This window comes from Mchenga conophoros, linkage group LG1 (assembly GCF_057382185.1).
Source record: "Mchenga conophoros isolate Kocher_MC1m ecotype Shallow Benthic linkage group LG1, M_conophoros_male_GT1.1, whole genome shotgun sequence".
NCBI lineage: Eukaryota > Metazoa > Chordata > Actinopteri > Cichliformes > Cichlidae > Mchenga > Mchenga conophoros.
In genome coordinates, this window is record NC_140526.1 from 28300863 (window position 1) to 28322469 (window position 21607).

The window sequence follows — 21607 nt, forward strand, 5'->3', positions numbered from 1 at the left end:
ATTTACTGGTTATAGATTCTCACGCAGGTTTTACTTGAATTTCTTGAATTTGGTTATTGAGTAGGTCTTATTTTGAAAGGCCAAATTTTTTAAACATATCCTGCTTAAACCACTATGGCATCCACACAATAGTCCATTATATTCATGCATTACTGTAGCGAGTTTACATCACAAAATGAAGTACCTTGAGCCAACTGTTGTTGTGATTTGGTGCTATATAAAAGAAAAAAAAGAATTGAATAGCTCATTATATACAGAAGAGCCAGCATCATTTATGAGCCCCAGCAATTGGCTGCAATATTTGTTGTTTGCAAGCTTTTATTATGAAGGACACACTTTGCTTAGAGTCTGATTTTGAAGGTGAATCAAAATTTAGACAGTCTGGATCATCTTCCCTCTCTTTGCCATCCTTACAGCAACACTTATTCAGTCCAAATGACATCCTGATGTCCTTGCTGTAGATCCTGATGAGATATATCAGTGAGTCAATGTCTCACTTGCTCCTGGCATACAGCTTGATGCCATCCATGTACAGGAGGTGGCAGATGGTCATTCAACTCCTGAATGTGTTTCTATAACCACTTGCTGTGATGAGCTGGCTGAGGGTGTTGAGGCCTATACAGCACAGCAGCAGGAACAGTGTATCACCTTGATGTAATCTGAACTTTGATGGTGACTTGTGCAGTTAGCATGGAGTTGTTGTCTTCCAGAGATTCATTCAGTACCTGATGAAGGCTATTAGTACACCATTAATCTTTTATAGCACCAAACACTCCCGTAGTCCATGTAAGGCACAGGCTTTCTTGCAGTCAGTCCAGGCAGTGCTCAGGTTGGTCTGCCTGGTCTTAGAGTCTCTGACTCTATCGGTGAAAGGGTCTTTGGAGAGCAGGCCGTTTGTTCTTTTGAACTCTGCTTCTCTGCTTTATCTCTTCAGACTAGTAGCCAGAGGTGTGAGACTCTGTTTGGCAGTTTTGAGAGCCTCAGTTACGGAAATTTTGTACTTATCCATGGGCTGCTGGCAGTGGAGATAGTAACTATGGCGGTGTTAACATCGTCAGATAGGATTTTGTTAATGAGCCCCAGATGTTGTACAACTGTCTTGAGTCTGGCTAGTCTCGACTACTGCTCGGTATTGTTCCTTTTGAGTTGTCTCCTCGGGATCCTCAGCTCACTAACTGCTTCCTTCTTTTGACGTTAAAGCACTGAGCTATCGGCTGCTTCTTGGTCAGCATGACCTTCTGCTGATCCATAGGTTGTACCTCTTGGGTCAGGGGGGCATTTAAGCTTTGCTTTTTTATGTACTTTGTGTGACTTGTTTAAATCAGCAGCAGCAAATTAGCAAAGGTGAGGCTATTTTGGAGTGTGCTGACATATCTGTGGTTTCAAAGGTAAATCAGTGCAGGTCAAAGAGCCCACACATGAGCACAAGTATCATCAGCGCTTTAGATATTGCTACCACAGAGCTCGAAATGTCCCATATGGTGCATGGCTGCTGGTGTGTGTGTTTTTGTCTGTCTAGTAAACACTGTAAAGCTCCCAGTTTGCTCTTCAGATTTTTCCCCCCTTGGCTAAAATCTCTAACTTTACTCTGAGGATTAAGTGCTGTCAGAGCTGTAAATCCTTGTTGTTTCATTTCATTTGCCTCTCATGTAAAAATCTCTAAACAGACAACTTTGTACTGAAAAAACGCACAGGCAGTCAAACGATTTGTTTGTGTGAGCAAAAGCACTACAAATGACGCGTAGCTCATCATCACGCTGGCTTTTCCCCACACTGAGGCCGATTCTGTTGCCTATTCCACAGAAAACAAAAGAACAATAGCGGGACACAAGAGCGGCCAAGGACACTGCCCAGTATGTTGTAATTCTCGTAGAGCCACTGGGTATAGCATCAACACCAAATAGACAAACAATGTCATGTTGACTGCAACAAGACTTTTTGCTTTATGTTGTGACATGCACAACATTTGCTTTGTATCATCTTATATGAGGTAACACATGTTGAGAGACACTGTATCACTAGTAGCTTTAGCTTCAACACAGACGCTAAATAAAACAATTAATGCATGCAGCGAGAAGGACTGTGCTAGAGTCATGGAGATTCCACTTAGTCCTAAAATTGCTACTTTCTTTCAACAAAGTAGGCCTGGTGTTTGATTTTCAGTGAAAAAAGTCAGGCTGTTGCATTATATGACTGCAATATTATTGTATGTAGGGGAAATGTAATCACCTAGCATCAAACAAGCTGGCACACATGTAAATCACTGCGTTTACCTCTGAAAAATCATGCATTTTCCATCCAATAGCATGCTCCAGTCCATACAGTACAGAGTCAAGTTCCTATGGTATAGACTGAGGGTCCATCCTTTTGCAGTAGTTGCTAAGAGGCTTTTTAAAGTGTGCTTCTGCTGGGCCATGGCAGTCTAGCAGCAGCAAAAATCTGCGCTTGTGTTGTAAAAATTCAGCAAGGTCAATCAAGCAACCTGCAAGAAGCTGAAGGAGGCCTAAGAGCGTTTTAGCTATGCCAAAGAAGTGCTGTTTTGTCTGTCCGTGTGTATGTGCGGACTTGTGTGCATGTGTGTGTGAGAGAGATAGCCCTGAGTAAAATAACTGAAATGAGAGCACCAGCATCGCTCTTGTTTTGGCACTGCCACGGCAACTTTTCCTTCTTAATGTTAGGAGTGGGCAGGAGTGGAATTTAAATGTCCTCTCTCTTTCTTTTTACCCTTTTTTGTCGTTGTTGTTCTGCAGATACTTTCTATTTCTTACTTCTTCTTTGATCTTAATGGTCTTGTGTCGTATAGGTCTGGTTGTTGAGGTGTTTGTCTTTGTCTTGGTAAGTGGCTTGATTTGACTTTTATCCTCATGTCTTCACAGGAAACCAATGAGCTGGTGGCGATTAAGAAGTTCAAAGACAGTGAAGGTGAGTGGAGTGAGCCAGGAAGTTAGGAGAGAAGAGAGGAGCTGCTGTCTAATTTCTGCTGCTTTAATTTCCGAACAGAAAATGAGGAGGTCAAAGAGACCACTCTTCGGGAGCTGAAGATGCTTCGGACACTGAAGCAGGACAACATCGTCGAGTTGAAGGAGGCTTTTCGGAGGCGGGGGAAGCTCTACCTCGTCTTCGAATATGTTGAGAGGGTCAGTTCAGCGACTGCGTCGTTATCATTTGACTTCGCACACGTTCCTCCTCTCTGCTCTGCCGTATCTAGATTCCTAGCCTACTTCTAAGTTTCAGGATTTTGAGACTGCTCACTTAAGCATTAAAAAGTGTCGCCATGGCAACATATGAACTATGCTGTTGGTGAGTAATGGTATTCCCCACTGTGTTGCCAGGGTACCCGGCCAAGTGTTTATTTTATGACAGGTTTTATTTTCATGCTGTACTCTAGTGATTTAGCATGGTGTCCCCTCTCACCCCCTGTCAGGGCTAAAATAAAAAAAAGAAACAAAAAAGAAATTAAAGGTTAACACCATTAATATTTTTAGAGCACACTTTCTAACAGGGAATTTCTTGCACCTTGCAGAATATGCTGGAGCTACTAGAGGAAATGCCCAACGGTGCTCCACCTGACAAAGTCCGCAGCTATATTTACCAGCTCATCAAAGCCATCAACTGGTGTCACAAGAATGAGATTGTGCACAGAGGTGAGGAAGTGTCACCCGGTCTAATGTCACATCTGGAAATCACACTTTTGTGATTCAATAAGGATTCAAAAAGGAGGAATTCAGTTCAAATTATGTGGTGTACATGAGCATGTTGGTTGAGCCTTTCCACACATCAAGAATAGTTTGCTAAGACAAAGTACTGTCATAGGAGGGAAACTGAAGCTGTAAAAAATGTATATTGTTGTCTTGTATTCATGTTACGTATTCATGTAGTAGGACAGCATTTGAAGCATATTGTTAATGCCTCGTTTTTCTTCCAGATATTAAACCAGAGAACCTCCTTATCAGCTCTGAGGATGTTCTCAAACTTTGTGACTTTGGTGAGTCTTCTTCGGTTTTTTACAGCAGCCAGCCATGTGTCACGGTGCTGTAAGGATTTAGAGTCTGTGTGCAAGGCAGTAAAAACTCCCAGACCATGCACATTTCGCTGCTCGAGTGATGATAACTGCTTTTAAAATCAAGCAAACTCTTTAACACAGTAAATCGCTTTCAGCTGCCGATTGATTGTGATTATTTGAGTTTTTGCAGTTATGTCTGTGATTGCATTGTGCCCATTTTGGTTTTTTGGGCTTAGTTTGGTGTGAAAAATCCCACCTTTAATTTGTCACCTTGTAAGTTGTATATCAGAAGGATCAATTCTGCCATTTGGGAAGCAGCCAAGCAGCATTTCAAAGTGCAGCCTGCTGGGTTTTAACACAATTAATCCGCCAAAGAAGTCCAATTAGTGAAGCACCTATTTTCTCTGTAAAACACTAATAAAGTGCATTGATATGACACGTCTTTGCCATTTTACTGTTTTCCAGGTGTGTGTTTTACATTAGCGTCAGTATCAGCAGGGTCACATGGTTAGTTAGCGTTGCATAATTGGCTAATGCAATGCTATTTAGTCAGCTGGGGTGAGATTTGTTTGTTATTCACTGTTGGAGCTGGCGTTCTGTTTATTGTGACTTTTTTATGATTAAAATGGACTCTCTGTACGACACTTTTCCAAAGCACAGTCTCCAACTGCCTGCAGTGACATAACTAATTAGTTTGATCACATGGGAAGACCGTGTTGTTACTAAGCTGTCCAAATTACTTGAACACTGAGAGTCCTTTTTTTGTTTTTAATTGATCTTTGAAAGAGTCTAAATTGTATATTATCACACTTCAACGTGATGGCTGTGTAACATACAGAATCAGGTGTACGTGATTTATTGAATATCTGTTACTCTGGCTCAGGTTTTGCTCGTAACCTGTCTGAAGGAACAGATGCCAACTACACTGAGTATGTCGCCACAAGGTGGTACCGCTCACCTGAGCTGCTGCTGGGGTGAGTTCCTGTGTGTGCATCTGCGTGTGCATGTCTGTGCATACATGTATATATGCAGGAGCTGAAGTGAGAAACATGAAGTGAAGGAAAGAGCACACAGCACAAGATATGTTTCTGTGTTTTTCCACAGAGGGTATCAGCTTTTCTCTTGTGATACCACCGTACCTTAAACAAAATAACACAGTACTGGTCTCATTTTCTCAGCTAATACTCATTCATTTTTGCATTATATGTTTAATGTATCCGCTCGTGCCTACAGCCTGACACGAATAAATGCAAGTTATAGCAGAAATCTTATTATATCAAAGCAGCTTTAAATAGAGATCTCATCTCATTACAAACTGAGGCCAAACTTTCCAAAGATCCCAAAAATGTCCAGCTGCATTTTCTGGAATAACACGAAGAAGAAGAAATGAACACGATTTTAATCTGTTTAAACAGGAGGCCAGTAAAAATAGACTTAAAGTGTCTGGGCTAATGTGAGACTTATTTTATTGCATATGTACCAGCATGCATTCATCAGTATAAATAAAATGTACCAAGAAAATATCCCCGACACCATTGACAGGTAGGAAGGATCCATGCTTTCATGATGTTTATGCCAAAATACTACAATCTGAATGTCACAAATCAATCTTCTGTTCTAGTGAGTTCATGTGAACTGTAGCCTAATTTTCTTGTTCTTAGAAGAATGACAACCAGTGTGGTCTTCTTCTTCAAGATTCAGCATATTGTGAGGTGTTCCTCTGCATACCTTGTTTGTGGTTATTTAAGTTACTATCAGCTCTAAGCAGCCTTGCCGTTCTCCTCTGGTATAAACAAGGGGTTTTTGGTGAGAGAGCTGCTGCTCAGCATTTTTGGACCACTCTGTAAACCCCAGAGATGGTTGTGTGGCAAAATCCCAGAAGATCAACAGTTCCTTAAACATTTTTCCCCCATTCTGATGCTCAGTTTGAAATTCTGCAGCTCGCCTTGACCATGTCGACGTGCATAATTGCATTGAGTTTCTGCCATGCGATTGGCTGATTAGATATTTACATTAACAAGCAGTTGAATAATTTTTTTTCCTAACAAAGTGGCTGATGAGTATGTGTAAAAGACACTGGAACTATAGATTTTTTTCCTTTTAGAGTGAATCTATTGTCCAAGCAGCAGGCAAATCAATAAATATGAAAATCTTGTAAAATTACTCTTAAAAGAAAACTATTAATGGATGTTCAGAAATGAAGTCTGTGCTTTCACTGTGTCTGCAAATAGGCTGTTTTTGTTTCCTTGTAAAAAGCGGGCTTTCTCTCAAACAGCTCAAAAACCGTACTGAACACGATTTCATCTTTTTAATTCGTCCTATATTCTTTTATAATTTAATGAAAATTGACAAACCAATTTCATTTTTAATTAGTTCACTACTGAAAGCGATGTATTCATTCCGTTCAGTCTAAGAGACCTCAGCTGTAAAAGCTAGTTAAATATGATTCGACATGCTCTATATCTGGACTTTTACATGACACAAACACTCCCAAATCCCCAGTAAGTCTAACTGGATTGTGTTTATTTGGGTTTTATTACATCTGGGCAAATATAATAAACATTACTGCATTATGCTGAATAAAAGTTGACAGAACACAAAAGTTGACTGATTATTGCCTGTATGATAACTGTCACCCACTTAGTGAGCTCTAACTGCATCTCTGTGTGTTTTTGAGCACGAAATTAAGCTAACAAACCTTTTTTTAATGTAATTTCACTGTAAAAATTTTCATTTCATTTCATTTCTTTAATTCAGATGGCTGGAAAAACAGTCAGTGATTCATCTGCTGCATTATGACATGAGCCACCATGCACACACCATACCCACAGATCAAATTTCACTTTCCTCGTGGACTTCTCTTGCCGATGTTGTTTTGGTGCTTTTGCTGCATTTAATGTCCATTCTAGCTTGGAGACAGCTGAACGTCATCTAGCCTCGGTTCTGTAGCCTGATTTAGTAAATGCCCTGGAACATTTATTGAGACAGCGTTTGAATGCCGCCCACTCAAATACTCTCTCCCTCCAACACCACCTCTCCTCTGCTTCTCTGCTGCCAGATCTCTCACCATTTCTCACCAGACTTCTCAGCTCTGTTCCCTCAGAAATGACCATCTTCTTTATGAGCTTCTCCATCAGAAACACAACATCGATCGTTTTATTTTAATTGCACCACCTCCGTGAATTCTATCACCCCCGCCTCGCTGTCACCCCTCTCATAATCGTCTCCTCTTCATTCGGGGACTTGGTTTTTACCCTTTTTCCTCGCCATTTTCATTTCCTCTCTCATTATTATCACCCTACCGTCTAATTAACGAGGTCTTTTTGCTGTATTTGATGATTACATATTTGTCTGTTTTTCTCCGTCTCAGGGCTCCTTATGGAAAGGCGGTGGACATGTGGTCGGTGGGGTGTATCCTCGGGGAGCTGAGTGATGGACAGCCCTTGTTTCCAGGGGAAAGCGAGATTGATCAGGTTGGTGAGCCGAAACAAGGGTGAAGCGTATAGCTAATTAAACAGGCTGACTGAAAAACAGAAATAGCTTTTGATGTAAATAAATCAAAACCTCACATTTCAAAGTCCTACTGTGTGATGTTTAAGGTGGGCTGACAGGTTTTATCTATTTATTTCAGATTGTTATAAAGGGAACAGGCATTCATAATATTTGACGCTTATGCACCTGACAGAACGCCCACTTTGGTTTCTTGTCTGATATAATAAAACAAAAGAAGAATTACTGAGAGTCCTCGTGTAAAAATCACAGTTACAGGGGCTTTTTTGGACTTCACACCTGGGCAAGAGAAATTTCAATTGTGTTGTCGGAAATAAAGCAACTGGGAGACAACAGAGCGAGCGGGGGGAGATCTCAGAGATGGTGATGAGTGCTAATTTTGGAAATTTAATAGCAAGTCAAATTAAATTTTATTCATCCCCAAATCACAAGTTTGTCCAACAGAGCTCTGAGATCTGAGATCTGTGCACCAGAAGAAACTGTCTCTCTGTTAGCTCGCACACAACCCATCGATATATCGAAGAAAGAAAATGTATTAACACAAATAATCTGTCTCAGGCCTGCCCTCAAACACTTTATGGATTATGTGCCGTTCCAACAAGTTTAGTAGGAAATTTATGGAAACAATGTGCATCACTTTCAGGTCAGTGCACCTGGGCTGGTGCTCTCATTTAAAGCACTTTCGTTGATTGGACAGCATGCTGTGTTTAACCATCCAACAACAGGTGTATCATTTATGACACTGTGGTTTTGAGTTTTTCTAACCTCTGATGAAGATCTAAATAAATTGTACACAATAATTCTAAGCAATAACACCCAGAAAGAATTGTAAACACACATATATATATATATATATATATATATATATATATATATATATATATATATATATATATATATATATGAAGTGTTATACTGTGTGAAATTGAGACACATATAACACAACAGATGACCATGTCTTAATGATAAATTTCAATCACCAAAAATGAAACACGGACTTCTTGAACAGGTTGTTCCAGCCAGTGTGTTTTATAATTTATGCAATAGTTCCATTGCTCCGAAAGGCACCAACACCACAAACATGGCCAACAGGTCAAGTTCGGTGAGTTGAATTATCAAAGGTGAGGCTTAGCAGAACGCTATCAGCTGCAGCTGTTGCCTATGTTAGCAAAACAGCTATCATTTATAAAGTGGACGGTATTTTATCCAGCTCCTTTATTCACCGTAACCTGACACAACCATAAAGGGATTTGTCTCCTCCCAGGATTGAACTGGGAAACTGTGCTTATTAGACAAATGAGTATATTATTATACCACTAAATATTTACCACACACAGTTTTTAAGAAAAAGCATTTTTTTTATATCAGGGTGTCAACATGCTTTTTTAAAAATTGCTGTTAAATTGAGTTTTTACCCAGGACTGAAGAGAAACTAAGATGCACAACTTGTTTGCAGATAGGCAGGTAGGAGAGCAAGGGGCAGGAAGAAGAATCACCAGCACCATTATAGTCTGGGAACACGGGGCCCCGGGGGCCCAAAGTTTAATCAGGGCCCAGAGTGTCCCAGCAGATCATCATATGCGTCAAGATGATCAAAATGATTCAAATCACCTGTCAGCTGTATTGCAGTTGAGCAGTGTGTCATTTAAATGTATGATACTGTAAAATATAAATCCATGATATATGGCTTTACAGAGTGTTTCTCCTGTCGGTTTGATTTTACAATTCACATCTTTAATGTTTCGCTTTCACCACTCACGTGAACATTATTTTACTCGGCAGAAAGCAGCTGCTGAAGATTGTGCTGAATCAGGTTGACGAAGAGTGTGATTGGTTTAGCAGAAGTTCACCCCTCCAATGAACGAAAACGTTCCTCCTTGTCTTAAATGTGCACATCGTCAGATTTGTTAGGTAATAAAACATCGCTGTTGGAAATGTGTAACAATAAAAAACTATAATGGAGAACAAAATGAGCTCATCATCTGTTCCCTAGTTGTTCTGCCACCTTCGATCGTGTTACATGATTTTCATCAGTTTGCCCGGCTGTCACAGAAATGTGCTGTAGATGCTCTGCACTTTTTCTTTTTCTTTTTTTTGAAGCTTTGGAAACTCCTTGTCCACAAATACATCTTGAAGTGAGATTATTTGAAGTGGGATTAACTGCTGTTTACAGAATCAAGAATGAACTTTGATGCTTGAGATCTGCATATATCTTTTACAAACTTGCGTAAATATTAAAAGAAAAATAAAAGGGTGTTTTTAATGATATTTCTCTCTTTTTTTGTCTCCAGCTTTTTACCATTCAGAAGGTTTTGGGGCCACTTCCTGCAGAACAGATGAAACTCTTCTACAACAACCCTCGATTTCATGGAATCAGGGTACAAAATATTAACTGTGCTTGAATTCTTCTCTACTTTTTCATCTCCTTTCTCCTCGCCCTCCTCTTCTGTTTTTTTTTTTACCTCCTTTCCTTCTATCTCAGCTTTGTGTCAAATCTCTCTCTCTTTTGTGGCAGTGTTCCCAGCACCATGACTGAGTGGATTGCTATGACTCATGAGATAGGTGGTTGGTGTTCAGTTTAGCAGCAAGAGAAAATGCCCCAGAGGGACGATCAGGACTTGTGTGTGTGCTTGTGTGCATGCGCACGCTTTGTAGTTTGTTCAGCGTGATCCGCTGATAGATTTCTGTGTGATTTGAAGTGAGAGCTCCTTTTATTTATTTATTTTACTGGCAGCTACATAAACTGTGCATTGGAAATCACAATAGTAGTCTTTAATGCACAGAAAGTTTGCGTTGGTTATGAATTTGATCCAGTGTTTGTGTCTTTGTGCTTCTGCCAGTTTCCATCAGTTACTCATCCTCAGACTTTGGAGAGACGTTACCAAGGCATCTTGAGTGGTTTGATGTTGGATTTGATGAAGGTAAAATGCCAAGAAACATTCCAACTCTCACACAAGAATAAGAATTATTGATTAGACTGCTATATCATATATGAAACCTGAGACAGGGGTCACTAAAATGCATCATTCCCTTTACGTGCATGCCTTTTTCCAATCAGAATCTGTTGCTGCTCAACCCTACTGAGCGTTACCTAACAGAGCAGAGTTTGAACCATCCAGCCTTCCAGCCTCTGAGGCAGGCAGAGAGAGAGAGGCCTCCGCCTGCTTCTCCCAACCCGCCACGCTCCTCCAAGAGAAAAACACACCATCATGGAGAGAACACGGTTCCTACAAGGTTAGAAAGCAATCCTTTATTTCAGGCTTCTGCCAGAGTGTCTACATGCGGTCGTCTTACAAAGCCCAGATTGGATGTCTCTGTGTTAACACTGGAACTAATGCTGTGTTATAGTGACGGACTTTTCATCACATCTAATGTCAGATACTGTTTGTATCTGATTACATCAAGATTTAGTGTTTCTTTATTTTTTTAAAACCAATGCCATTTTAGTGTTTGTTTTTGTTTGTTTTTTTCATTTTAATATCCCAGCCCAAGTTGAAAGCTGCAAAGCCAGTTTAGCTCACTGAGTTGAGCAGGCAACCACATGCCATATGGATGAGAGTGACCAGCCTGGGTTCGAGTCTGACCTGTAGCACTTTGCTGCATGTTTTCCTCCTCTCTCTCTCTCCCTCTGCTTTCCTGTCATTTCTTCACTGTATCTGTCAATAAAGGCCAAAAATAAGAATTTGATCAGAACCACTGACAGCAAATGCAGTATTAATTTATGCACAACTCTCTTTAGTTCCTGCATTCTCTTTTCAGCCATTCTGCTGAAGATTTGCTGCTGTGCTTGTGGTCGTTGTCATGTTGGTTGACCAGGTTTGCATCGGGCTTTAGCTATCAGACCTCAGGTTTGACTCCTGATTACTTTAGTATACAGAGGAGTTCATGGTTGTTAAGACTGTAAAACAAGCTCAACAAGCTCAAATCATCACCACTACACCACCGTGCTTGACAGTTAGCATAAAGTGTGTTTGGTTTTCGTCAAATGTGGCGTTGTGCGTAACAACTAAACATCTCCACTTCGTTCTTCTCTGTCCAAAGGACATTGCTTCAGAGGTCTTTGTTTAGATGCGACTTTTCAAAGCAAAGCTGTGCTGCCGTGTTATTTTTCGAGACAGGAACCTCGATCTTGGCACCATTTCCTGTTCAGGCAACTATTCAGTCTGTCTAATTGTAGTGTCGTGAACTTTAACCTGCTCACAGAGGGCTGTAGAGTCTAAGATGCAGCTCTTGGGTTTTCTTGAAATTCTCTGAGAACTGCACAGTCTGACCTTAGAGTGAGTTTGCTGGGATGTCCACTCTTGGCAGCCATCTGAAATGTTTTACACTTGTGAGTAATCTTTCCCACTGTGTAGTGATGAAATTCAATTAGTTTGGAAATGGCCTATAAACTTTCCAATACTGATGGCCAGAAACTGTTGTTACTCTAAAATAACGCATACGCTTAAATGCTCGCACCTTCTGATGTTCAGTTAATCAAGTGCATGTCATTAGACCCCGGCTGCTACTTACCCTACGAATTCCTATGGAAGCAGTTCGAGTGTATTTGGCTTTTTGAACACTGTATCTGCATTTTGATTTAGTTTTTCTTAAACAGATAATGACACAGTGTCATAGGCCACATGCTCTAGTTCATCTGGGTTGTATTTATCTAATTTTAGCTATTTTTTGCTGTAATTTAATATGTTTGTCGAAAACGCGTCTCTCTCGTAAATGAGACATTGAGTCTCAACCTGTGTTCATAAAAGTTCAATTAAATAAGTAAATGAAAACCTGTCCTGATATAAAACACTTCACTGGCTTTCATTTTCACATGACTGTATTTTATAACTATATAAACAATGCTTTTGTGAGATAACAGAATATTTTCTTTCAACGCGTCTGCTCAGATTCTTTCCTCGTTGTTCTCTTCTGCTTCTTTTTTTTTCTTTTTTTCATTTGGGACTCAAAAAGATACATCAAAAATAAGTTATTATCATTATTTTGACTCACTTGTAGATGTGGAACTGAAAAATATTAAACAAACTGTTGGTCTCAAATTGTATATTTTAGATTAAAATGCTCATCTAAGGCTTGATAAGCTCGTAACATTTTAATGAAAGAAAGGGTAAAAAACAGAATCAGAGTTTGCAAGAATAGTTACACTTTACGTAAACTACTTTGGTTCTGACACCATGCTGACAGGAAAATCATATAGATTGATTTAATAAGATGCTTTCTCTGGTGCTTGAAAGTTACACTTTTAGTTCTCTGACCAAGATACAGCTCTCGATGATGGATCATCAAGGCTTGTAAAACTGCATCAAACTAATAAGCCACGAATCAAGGTCTTAGAAACCGGACAGATCAGTGTTTTTTTTGGGTGGTGGGGTTATTAAAAAAAAAAAAAAATTAATATATTTTTAAAGTAAAATACTATAGCTATTTTAACTTTTTGTAATGTCATATAGGAAATGCTTCCACAAGCACTTTAATAAACGGTTGTAATATTTGTATAAGAGATTATTTTCAATTTAAAAACATAGACTGTCATATCCAGATGGTGTTTTTGGTTTACAGCAGTAAATATTAGAACACCATGCTAAACGGCCCTCCCTCTGCTCCTACAGGAGTCACACTAAGAGTTCAAGCCGTCGTTCCAATAGCAAAGAATGTTCCAGCCTCCCTCGCCACGGAGACCTCCATCACCTCGGGAATGAGAGTTTCCTCAACGGCAACAAACCGGCACCATCCAGTTTAAGTCCGACTCTGCACCCCAAGGGCCAGTACATGTCCCAGACTCTTAATCGTTCTATCTCCTCCAGCAAAGATCTGGTTAACAACAACCTGCCACACCTGCTCAGCCCCAAAGAATCCAAAAGCAAAACAGAGTTTGATTTCAACTTGGGACCCTCCCCGAAGTTGCCGGACCAGGGACATGGGGTAAAGTATGGCCACGGCAAACCCAGCTCCTCTCGCTCTCAGCAGCAACAGCAGCAGCAGCAGCAGGTCAGTCGGCACACTTTCCTGGAAAACAAAACTAACACCCTACAGTCTGGGGCAGAAAAACAACACAGTCGACACGCCCACAGTATGGCCGACTCTGCCCACGGATCCATGTCCTCATCCTCTAAGAGCTCAGCGTCTTATCTCAGTCTGTCCAAGAGCCACAGCGGACTGAGCGATGCCAAATCTGTGGGGAATCTCAGCGACGGTCGACTCCACCCGGATGACCCAAACTCTAACACGACAGCTGGGGTGGGACCCAGTGCCCGCTTCTTCCCTGCCAGCTGTTTAGACCTCAACACCCCTTCAGGTCCTTCTGGGCCTCCTGGCAGCCCCTCTACTCGACACAGTGATCGATCTGGACACAGCCCCGCCTCTCGTAGCAGCGGCAATGCCCGCATGGAGAGCAGCACGCTGGACTCTTCATCCAGGCACAAATCCAGACATAAATCTTTAGTGCCAGGTAGGTTTCATTCAAGTCTATTCATTTTACACTTTAAAAGCTTTATAAAAAAACAAAAAACAAAACACATCATCGCAGTGGATTCCAGCAAGAAGAACAAACAAGAAAATAAAAAAGATCGGCCTGATCACTTAAATTAGTTTGGACAGTTAAATAGTAGAACACTTGTAACTGTTCACTTCTTATCGCTCTGCTAACTTTGACTTCTTTTCCCGTCTCCAGAGGACGCTGGTGCGCCGGAGCTCTTGGACCCAGGAGGACCTGGGATGCCCTCCACTCACACTCTGCCTTCCCCTCACGAGTCTTATCATTACGGCCTCGGCTATACCTCGCCTTTCTCCTCTCAGCAGCGGCCACAGCGCCACTCCATGTACGTGAGAAGGGAACGCCACCGACCACACGGAGTGGAGACGGCGATGGCGGGCTTGCCTCCGCCGGGGCAGGCGATACCAACACGAGCCAGTAGCCTGCAGCTCCTCTCCCCACAGCTGCAGCACAGGACCACCCTCGCTGGACACTCAGTGAGTTCTTCGAGGGAGGACTGCACGGACGACATGACGAGGGTTAGTGGCAGAAAGTGCCTCGAACGTGGCGGGATTGAGTCTAAAATAGCAACAGACACACAATGAAAAGCTTAAATTAGGGTGCATTATGTTGAATGATGACAGCAGTTTTTGTAGTTCCCCACACACTTCCCCACCAATCTGAAAAACCAACACCAGTCATCGCTCATAAGGATTTCTAAACACATTGCCATTCTTTTTGCCAGAATTATCTGACCAGGATCTCTCCACATTTTAACGACCCAGTCCAGAGTCCTCCAAAATTAAAAAGAACTAAAATTGTTGTTTGCCCCACTTTTAAACCCATTTGTCCTCATGCTAGTACAATTAATTAAACAGCAAACCACAAACAAGGTCAAATGGTGCATTTCAATGACATGAATTAGTTCAGAAGTCCGATCCAAGTGGCCATTCGAGGAACTGTTTTTGGTGTTTCCAAACAGGCTGCCGCTTACTCATGCACAATAGAAATAAGTCATAAACACAAGTAAAATTGCTCAAAACACGCAAAATTTCAACCTCCACAGCAATAGTGGCACAATAACGCATAAATGATGTGTCAAAAAGTCAAAGGAGCTTGCAAAGAAAAGCGTCTGGACTTCTTTAAATTGCTTGAAGACGTCTTCAAGCAACTTAAAGAAGTCCAGACGCTTTTCTTTGCAAGCTCCTTTGACTACCTGGATGACTGAGAACCTTCACAGACGATGTGTCAAAAACGTTTTAAAAGGGATGTTGACGGTGATTGGAAAGCACTAAGGTCAACAGAAAAGGCAGGTGAGGTGTTGCTCATTCGTAAAAGACATTTTAACTGAATTTCTCGTGAGATAATGGGAGGTGGGTGCAGCGTCAATGTTTTAACTTTTCAATAAGTGCTTGAAAACCTTTTTCTGTTTCCCAAACACGATCACTAAAGCTCTGCGTCTGCAGTTTAAAAGCCCGTCTGAAGGCAATAATAACTGGGGCTGTTTTCTTGGAATTGTTCTAAGTTACAGAAAGATGATGGAGGATGAGGCAGGTTGGTGAAAAATCACACAGAGACAAAATTACAGTTCCTGAAATGTATGAAAGCTCATCCGCGGAAGATATTAAACAATGGAAGCGGAACAAAGGGTGAAATGTTCCTTTGTTATGTGCACTGACTGTCTGTGTGTGTTTGTGAGTATGGGTGTTTCATGATTTGATGTGCGTGTGTGTGTAGGAAGTGTCACTGTCTCGCATTATCATTGCCACTGCTTCATGCTGCTTCTCCAGTCTGCTTTGACCTGCAGCTGTCCGTCTTCTCAACAGAGTGAGCAGTCCCCTAAAGACATGAGCCACCCTTGTGCCCCCATCAAAGACTCTACGCGGGACAACACTGCTGCTTTTCTTACACAGCGCTCTAAAAACGAGGTCCGACCCCCCGACTCCTCCCTGTCTCCAGCCAGTTCAGCAAACACAGAGAGTAGCTCTTCTGACTGCTTTTCTTTTTGTGTTCCTACTTAAGCCAACAGCTTCACTGCACGTTGTCGCTGGTATAAATGTAGCCTCACTGAAAAGCGCTAAGATGTCCTGAATGTTTGTGTTGTAAGCCAGAAAAGACTGCGATAGCTAATGATAAGGGATGAAGTGAGATTAAACAGGAATGTCGCTTAAAACGATAAAGGCTGAGAAAAAAATTGTATGTTCCTGTTTCCCTGTGTGTGTTCGTGGGTCTGCACGATGTGTGCACTATTTAGGTTGGCATGTACCACGACCCTCACGTTGAGGACGGAGCTTCCTCCAAGGAGAACCGGATGATCTTCACTGAGTCCATGCCTCGGAGAGTAGGGAGCTTTTATCGAGGTAAGGAGCAAGAAATAACAGTAAAACCTGTATGGTTCCTCTTTCTTTTGTTTATTATTCCTTTGACACAAAGAAGATCAAAGATCACACATTCATCATATTTAAATGATCAAAAACAGTCATTTCCACCTCTCGTTGTTTCTCCTCAGTCCCTTCTCCCAGGCCAGATAACTCCTCTTTCCACGACGGCGTCGGCCAGGGTCGAGGGCCAGTCGTACCCATTGTACCCGGAGACCCTGTCGCCATGGCCAACCACTCCAAACGCCAGACAGCTTTTGACTGGTGAGAGTTCATTTGTAGTCTTTATGTGGCATGTTGAGGCAGCAGTGCAGTAAATGTAGGAACAACAGTGGATTAAAGAAACATGAACAACTTTTAAATTGTTAAGCCTGCTGTTAGAATTGTGCACGTCCAGTACAGAGTGTGTCAGACGTGCAGGACATTTATGGATGAAGACGTTTTGTTTTGGTTTTTTCTTCTTTATAGTTTCCTTCCCCGATCTGAACATCATCCCTGCTGTTAAAGTGTCTGACTTTTTTTTTTCTCGCTGTGTCATTAACACCAATTAAGATCTATTGTTCAGACTCTGTGCTGCTGCACTGAATACATATAAACTCTTTATATATATATATATATGATGGGTTATTCCATAGATAATAAAATCAGCCAATCACATAGCACCTTAGTGAATTTAGGCATGTAGATATGATCTGCTTAAGTTCATACTGAGCATCAAAGTGAGGAAAAAAGATGATTTAAGTAACGTTGAATGCTGTATGGTTGTTTTTTGAGCATTTCAGAAACTGCTGATCATCTCAAGGGTTTACATAGATCCAAAAAAGAGAAAATATCCAGTGAGCAGCAGCCTCTGGGTGAAAGAGCCTTATTTGTGTAAGAGGTCAAACAGCTTCAAGGTTACTGGAAAGCAACAGTAAATCAAAAAAAAACACGCTTTACAACCAAGGCATGCAGAAGAGCATTTCTGAACCTTGAAGCAGATGGACTACAGAAGCAGAAGACCACACTGGGTGCCACTCCTCCCAGCTAAGAACAGGAAACTGATGTTTTCATAGCCTTACAGTTGAAGAGTGGAAAACGCTGCCTGGTTTGATGAGTCTTAGTTTCTGCTGCAACCTTTGAATTTTAGGGTCAAACTTTGGCATAAAAAGATGAAAGCGTGGCTCTATCCTGCCTGTCAATGGTTATGGCTGCTCATACTGGTGTAGAGATATACCAGATACTAGTATAGAGATATTTTCTTGGGACCCTTATTACCCTGAACTAAGCATTGTTCAAATGCCACAGCCTATCTGAGTAGACCATTTCCATCCCTTTATGACCACAGTGTACTCATCTTCTGATGGCTACTTCCAGCAGGGTAATGTGCCGTGTCACAAAGCTCAAAAAATCACAAACTGGTTTCTTAAATATGACACTGAGTTCATTGTACTTAAATGGCCTCCACAGTCACCAGATCTCAGTCCAATAGAGCATGTTTGGGATGTAGTGGAACCATAGATTCTTATAATGGATGTGCAACCAATGAACCTGTGATGCTATCATGTCAACATGGACCAAAATCACAAAACTGTGTTTTGCTTTGTTTATTCTTCAAGTGGACTGTATGTGGTGGCAGTGGCTGCAGAAGAAGCCTGAGTTCCTCAGAAAGAGTATATTGTTTTTTACGTAATGACTTTTTTATTCAGATTTTTTATTACAACATATTTTTTTAGATTTTCTGTTTCAAAGCATGAATAGTTTGATTAAGTGTTTCCATTTTCACATGCAGCTGGTTTGAAATTGTAAATCATGAGGATTATTAAGTTAGACTCCTTTACTGTGCTGCATGTGTTATTTCATAGTGTATGGTTTTTATGTATTACTGTATTATGTATTTTGTTTGCTCCCATGCACGTTATAATCCAAGTTAAATGAAACGTTTCCACATTTGCCATGCAGGACTACTGCAGAAGCAATGGTCATGAATCCTCCAGAGCCCGCCAAAGAGAAGGAAAAGCAAGGCTTCTTCAGAGCCATTAAAAAGAAAAAGAAGAAGTCACAAATAGTAAGATTATTAATGACTTTTTATTAATAAGATTATTCTTGTCACCTGGTTTTTCAAATCAACTATTTGTATTTTGGTTCCATGTGCTGTGCGCCTTTTGAGTTTAGCACGTACTGTTTGTAAGGCAGGATCTGCAGTGTCAATATTTTCTTGCAAAAATTTTTCATATGAGCTTAACACTGACATCTAGTAAGATTAAAGGGAAATTCGATTTTATTTGAAAGCTCTTAAAATTGTCGAGTATATCTTAAAGCAAAAGTTGCTCTGAAGTTTCACCGTCTCTTTTTTGCTTCCTGTTTATCACATATTCCTCCTCCTCTGCAGTTGTTCTTCTCTTAGATGTCAGAGATTTGTGTTTAGAGTTGTGGCTGTGCATCTTCTGCTCCACAGACCGACATGGAGGACGGGAGGAATCCCAGCATCAAGAAAAGTCTTTTCCCCCTCTTTAGCTCTAAAAATAGCTTAAAGCACAACTCAGCTGTCAAAGTCCTACCTGTAGTCGCCTCGCCTATGGTACAACACCAGCCTGCCGCGCCCTACCCTGCCTCACCAGTAATCTAACCCCGACGCTGTGGCTGCATGTTGACTTATTTTGCACTCACTGGAATGACCCAGTTTGAAATCCTCTCAGTTGACTGATTGATTGGCTAAAGAAAATTTTTTGCTGAAAGGATTTCAAACACAAACATATATATATTTATATATTTAATGCTGCACGCTGTTTTCACATCCATTTTGTCTTGCTATAACGTTTGTCAAATGCAGTCACGTTGCACTCACATTGCATCGTGAGACATTTCAACGTGCAGTGTGCTGTTTGTCAGGCCAGCGTAAGGCATCATTTCATCATGAGAGGGTCATTAACATGTTCAGCACATGAACACACACTCCTGCTGTAGAAATTACTGGTCTCTTTGCTATGTTGTGTAATAATGCTGAAATCATGAATAGTTATTTCATAAAATGTGCTCCTTTAGCTCCTTTCTGAGAGCTAGATTAGGCTAACTAGCTAGCTTAGCAAGGCTGGAAACAGGGAAAATGGCAGATAATTCAACTTATCAGCACTTCCTAAAGGAAGCTGATTATGCTTTTCCTTATTTTCTGTTTCTTTACTTGTAGTGCACCTGGTTACATTTTCTGATAATGATGCTGCTATGTGCAAATAATCCCTATGAGGTAAAAGCTTAGGCTAAACTTCTTTAAACAAATACTTATAGAATGTTTTTTTAAAATTGTTTGATCTGTTCTTCTTAGTATGGTCAACTCAGCTAGACAGATCTGGCGGTAAGCACAGTAGCCCCACCCATTTTTTTTTTTAAAGGATTTTTGTTTGTAAAGGGCGACCAATCAGATGAAAGTTGTATTAAACTGAGGCGGAGTTAAAGAAGGAGGAGCTAAAACAGATTGTTTCAGACAGTGGATGAATAGAAGGGCTGCACGAGTGTACAATATACAATGAAATACTTTGAAGTAACAGTGCAAAACTACTCCTTATATAGTCCAAAAAATACAGAACTGGAATAAGGAAAAGAAGTACACTTTAAGTAGTTCTTATGTAGCCAACTGGTACATGAAGCTGAGTAATTGTGTATGAAGCGAAAAGAAAAAAGGCCAAAGATTTACTAGTTACATTTTACCAACAGTAAGAATTTGCTGTTTGTCGCTGGTTTGTATCATTTTTCTTTTTGACCTTTTATGCAAACAAATGACCAACTATCAAACTGCCCAGTGATGATATTAATTATTAGTTGCATCTCTAGTTTATATTAAAGCTTATCTAAACACACTCAGACACCAGAGCAGAGAGTTAAGCATTTTTTAATAAGACAATCATCATCGCCACTTTCTTGTCTCATGTCTGTTTCTGCCAGAGCAGTGCATGAAGGGCTTCACCGGGATTTTAGTGAGATGTGCGATCATCATTTTTATGTATTTGTTTTGGATTAAAAATAACACTTCCATATTTCTATTTCTGAAACGTCAGGTTCCCGGGAACGGACAGGATCACTTGTCCCTGCAGAGGAGCTCCAAGTCGTCCTCTCACCACAGCAGCCGGCGGAAAAACCGCGAGCGATCCCGAGACAGAGATCGAGAACGGGAACAGAGCCGGGACAGAGACCGGGACAGGGAGAGGGAACGGGAGCGAGAACGAGAGAGAGAAAGGGAGAGAGAGAGGGAGAGAGGGAGGGAGAGAGAGAGAGTCACTGACTGGCCGGACAAACAAGTGGACTCACACTCTCAGGTATGTGCCTACTTTAATCTGCAGTTTCGATTTATCTGCAGATCACAACCCAGTTTGAGTCTTTCATCTGATTTTTTTATTAGATTTTTAAAAAGAACAATACTTTATCTTGTCATACATACTTAAGTTTTCCTATAAATTATATACTGAAGTCACAAAACTAGAATATATAGCGCCGTGCTCATAAAAAGTGTCACAATAAAGCTCCCAAGACTCAAGGCCCAAAGAAAGGGAAACTGTATAATCTATAAAAGGTCAAAGGTTTTTATTAAAACTGAACCTTAAGAAGAACCTTAAGAATGGGGGGAAAAAAACAGGCCTTATAGAAGCACATTTAGTATTAATGCCATTCTCGCATTATTCCTACATTTACTTTCATGCTTTTAGGAGTACGAAGGAGGAAGCTATTTTCACACATGCAGTGTAGACCTGAACTTTTCCAGACATTACCCAGCAGTAGGGCGCCCAGGTGTCCCACTTTATGTAGGACAGCACAGTGTTTTATCCTCCGTTCCCCCAACCCACATAGTGAGACAATGCCCCACATTCTGATTTAGTGGAGTCAACACGTGTTAGTCTCAAAGGAAGCAAGTGGTTTACTCAAACCCAAAGATGATTAGCAGGGAGAACAGCAGCTGGAATAACCATTAAGGTTTAAATGTTATTGGGACAGAAAGGGAATAAATGAGTGAAAGAAAAGTACTCAACAAAATCAAACCTTAAGCTTGAATTGAATTTTTATTGCATTTATTTATAATGGGACTTAAAATGTTGCAATTTGTTCTTCACAAACCACTAGTTAAAATCAAAGTAACCGAAACATTAGTAGCATTTCCTGCCTTGTCCCACATAAACATACAGTTTGACCCACAGTTAGCTTTTGGGATCTGGTCACCCTACCTAACAAAAGATATATTAAAACACAAATGTCTGATATTAAAATCAGTTTTATCCT

At 40.7% G+C, this 21607-nt stretch overlaps 1 protein-coding gene across 6 annotated transcripts in view; it reads left to right on the plus strand.

Annotated features, from left to right (window-relative positions):
* cdkl5 (cyclin dependent kinase like 5) overlaps positions 1-21607 on the plus strand; it is a 41985-nt gene that overhangs the window by 16156 nt on the left and 4222 nt on the right. For 3 of the 6 annotated variants that reach the window (XM_085273005.1, XM_085272998.1, XM_085272989.1), the window contains exons 4-20: positions 2877-2922; positions 3001-3137; positions 3524-3644; positions 3926-3985; positions 4887-4977; positions 7374-7476; positions 9805-9891; positions 10354-10434; positions 10572-10747; positions 13123-13961; positions 14184-14524; positions 15812-15913; positions 16240-16345; positions 16495-16627; positions 18305-18410; positions 18801-18962; positions 20395-20652. In XM_085273005.1, coding sequence (XP_085129131.1) covers positions 2877-2922; positions 3001-3137; positions 3524-3644; positions 3926-3985; positions 4887-4977; positions 7374-7476; positions 9805-9891; positions 10354-10434; positions 10572-10747; positions 13123-13961; positions 14184-14524; positions 15812-15913; positions 16240-16345; positions 16495-16627; positions 18305-18410; positions 18801-18962; positions 20395-20652 — 2949 coding nt within the window. The remainder of the gene's footprint in view (positions 1-2876; positions 2923-3000; positions 3138-3523; positions 3645-3925; positions 3986-4886; positions 4978-7373; positions 7477-9804; positions 9892-10353; positions 10435-10571; positions 10748-13122; positions 13962-14183; positions 14525-15811; positions 15914-16239; positions 16346-16494; positions 16628-18304; positions 18411-18800; positions 18963-20394; positions 20653-21607) is intronic. The other 3 variants (XM_085273014.1, XM_085273028.1, XM_085273022.1) reach the window with 3 other exon arrangements.